Raw genomic sequence first — 3,522 nt, forward strand, 5'->3', positions numbered from 1 at the left:
TTGACCGAATTTTTAAATTTCATGTATAGTACTCCTTTGTTAAGTTCTGTAATGGATTAAGTACCCCTTTTAATTAATCAAGATGTATGATAGATATTGCATATCTTTTAATTATTCATGTTATGTTACATTTAGTTTAATTTAGGTTTGATATATTTTATTTATTCGATACGTGTAAAGAATTCAAATCGATTTATTTAAAATGCAGATGGACCGGCAATGGATGTACAATGCTGACCGACGTTCGAAAGAATTCATTGATGGCCTGCATTATTTTTTGTCTGTGGCTGAGGCAAACAAGCAGAATGGTTTTATGTGCTGCCCGTGTGTTCATTGCAACAATAACAAGGATTACTCATCTTCAAGAATCCTACACAGCCACATTTTCGCAAATGGTTTCATGAAAAAGTATGTTTGTTGGACGAAGCACGGAGAACAGGGGGTTACCATGGAAGACAATGAAGAAGAAGATTTTGACGACCACTTTCCCGGGAATGCTGGAATCGGTGCATTCGATGACGATATTCCCATGGAAGAGCCCGAAGTAGATGTAGCAGAAAATGATCCCAGCGACGATCTGGGGCAAGCATTGCACAATGTGCAGGCAGACTGTGAGAGTGAAACGGAGAGGTTGAAGTTCCATAAGTTGTTAGAGGACCACCATAAGTTGTTGTACCCAGATTGTCAAAATGGATTTAAGAAACTTGGCACCACCTTGGAGTTGCTGCAATGGAAGGCGACAAATGGTGTATCCGACAAGGGATTTGATGAATTACTCAAACTTGTTAAAAAAATGCTTCCTAAGGACAATGAATTGCCTGCCACAACGTATGAAGCCAAACAACTTGTTTGCCCTTTGGGACTGGAAGTGCAAAAGATACATGCATGCCCCAACGACTGCATCCTCTACCGAGGCGAGTACGAGAATTTGGATGCATGTCCCGTATGCAGTGCATTGCGTTACAAGATTAGAAAAGATGATCCTGGAGATGTCGAGGGGGAGCCTCCCCGGAAGAGAGTTCCTGCGAAGGTCATGTGGTATTTGCCTATAATACCACGTTTGAAGCGTCTGTTTAGAAATAAAGATAATGCTAAGTTGATGCGATGGCACAAAGAGGAACGCAAGAAAGACTCGATGTTGAGACACCCCGCTGATGGGTCGCAGTGGAGAAAAATAGATAGAACGTACCCTAAATTTGATTTGGATGCGAGAAACATAAGGTTCGGTTTGAGTACGGATGGCATGAATCCTTTTGGTGAGATGAGCAGTGGTCATAGCACTTGGCCTGTGACTCTTTGTCTGTACAATCTTCCACCATGGCTCTGCATGAAACGAAAGTTCATCATGATGCCAGTGCTTATCCCGGGTCCAAAAAGCAGCCCGGAAATGACATTGATGTGTACCTAAGACCATTGGTCGAAGAACTCTTATTGCTCTGGGGCGATGAAGGTGTACGGATGTGGGATGAATACAAACAGGAAAACTTCAACCTACGAGCATTGCTATTTGTAACGATCAATGACTGGCCTGCTCTTAGTAACTTGTCAGGACATTCGAACAAGGGATACAAAGCATGCACACACTGTTTAGATGATACCGATAATATATGGTTGACTCACTGTAAGAAGGTTGTATACATGGGTCATCGTCGGTTTCTTCCCATCAGGCATGCGGTACGAAAGAAGGGCAAGCATTTCAAAGGCCAAGCGGACCACCGAACAAAACCGATGCACCGTAGTGGTAAAGACGTCTTCAACATGGTAAAAGATCTAGAAGTTGTTTTTGGAAAGGGATCTGGTAGCCAACCTGTTCCGAACGAAAACGGAATGGCGCCCATGTGGAAGAAGAAATCTATATTTTGGGAGCTACCATATTGGGAAGTCTTAGATGTTCGTCATGCAATTGATGTGATGCACCTCACGAAGAATTTTTGCGTCAACCTGATAGCATTCTTGGGAGTGTACAGAAAGACAAAAGATACAGTAGAAGCACGTCAAGAATTGCAACGTATGGAAGAACGAGATGCCTTACATCCACAACAGCGAGATAATGGACGACAATACTTAAGTCCTGCCAGCTATACTCTTAGCAAGGAAGAGAAAGAAACCATGTTTGACTGCTTGAGCAGTATAAAGGTTCCATCTGGATACTCATCCAATATAAAAGGAATCTTAAATTTGGCAGAGAAGAAATTTACAAATCTCAAGTCCCATGACTGCCATGTGCTTATGACCGAACTTCTTCCGGTTGTGCTGCGGGGGATTCTGCCTGATAACGTCCGGTTAACCATCGTGAAGATATGTGCCTTCCTCAACGCAGTTTCTCAGAAGATAATTGACCCGGAGAATTTGATAAAGCTGCAAAACGATGTGGTGCAATGTCTTGTTGGCTTTGAGCTGATATTTCCACCATCTTTCTTCAACATCATGACACATCTTCTAGTGCACCTTGTCAAAGAGATTGATATTCTCGGACCAGTATTTCTACACAACATGTTCCCATTCGAAAGGTTCATGGGGGTACTCAAGAAATGTGTTCGTAATAGAGCTCGTCCAGAAGGAAGCATCGCCAGTGCCTACGGAACTGAGGAGGTCATTGACTTTTGTGTTGACTTTATTGATGACCTTAAACCGATTGGAGTCCCTGAATCGCGATATGAGGGGAGACTAACTGGAAAGGGTACATTAGGAAAGAAATCTTATGTCTGCACAGATGATTTCTCATTCAAGAAAGCGCATTATACGGTTCTTCAACAATCATCCTTGGTTGACCCATATATCGAGGAACACAAGAAAATTCTGCTCTCCAATTTCCCGGAAAAGTCTGAGGCATGGATTACACGTGAGCACATGAACACTTTCTGCAGCTGGTTGCGGAAGCATCTAATGCATAACATGGATATAAGTGAACAACTGTTCTTATTGGCTAGGGGACCATCTTGGAATATCTTAACATACCAAGGGTACGAGATAAATGGAAACACATTTTATACGATAGCCCAAGATAAAAAGAGTACCAACCAAAACAGCGGTGTTCGTATGGATGCCACGGACAATAATGGAAAAAAAGACACATATTACGGCTACATTGAAGAGATATGGGAGCTGGATTACGGTCCCAATTTCAAGGTGCCTCTATTTCGTTGCCAATGGGTTAAGCTATCTGGAGGAGGGGTAACAAAAGATGAGTATGGGATGACAATAGTTGATCTCAACAATCTTGGGTATAGAGACGAGCCATTTGTCCTAGCCCAGGATGTCGCTCAGGTTTTCTACATTAAGGACATGTCCAGCAAGTCAAAGAAGGGGATCAACAATCAAAAGGATGAGCCTAAGCGACACATAGTTCTATCAGGAAAGAGAAACATCGTTGGAGTGGAGGACAAGACAGACTTTTCAGAAGAATATAATAATTTTGTTGCCATTCCACCTTTCGAAGTAAATGCTGATCCATGCATCCTGCTAGCCAATGATGATGCTCCATACTTGCGCCGTGATCATAATCAAGGGACATTTGTGAAG

At 42.4% G+C, this 3,522-nt stretch overlaps 1 protein-coding gene across 1 annotated transcript; it reads left to right on the plus strand.

Annotated features, from left to right (window-relative positions):
- Positions 1-223: 223 nt before the first annotated feature.
- Positions 224-3,522, plus strand: LOC120699479 (the record flags this gene model as incomplete). The annotated part of the gene is made up of 4 exons (XM_039983481.1): positions 224-1,257; positions 1,371-1,890; positions 2,044-2,822; positions 2,931-3,522. Coding segments are annotated over exons 1-4 (2,925 nt in total), but the record flags the coding sequence as incomplete, so codon positions are not given.

The sequence above is a fragment of the Panicum virgatum genome, chromosome 3K (genome assembly GCF_016808335.1).
Source record: "Panicum virgatum strain AP13 chromosome 3K, P.virgatum_v5, whole genome shotgun sequence".
Taxonomy (NCBI): domain Eukaryota; kingdom Viridiplantae; phylum Streptophyta; class Magnoliopsida; order Poales; family Poaceae; genus Panicum; species Panicum virgatum.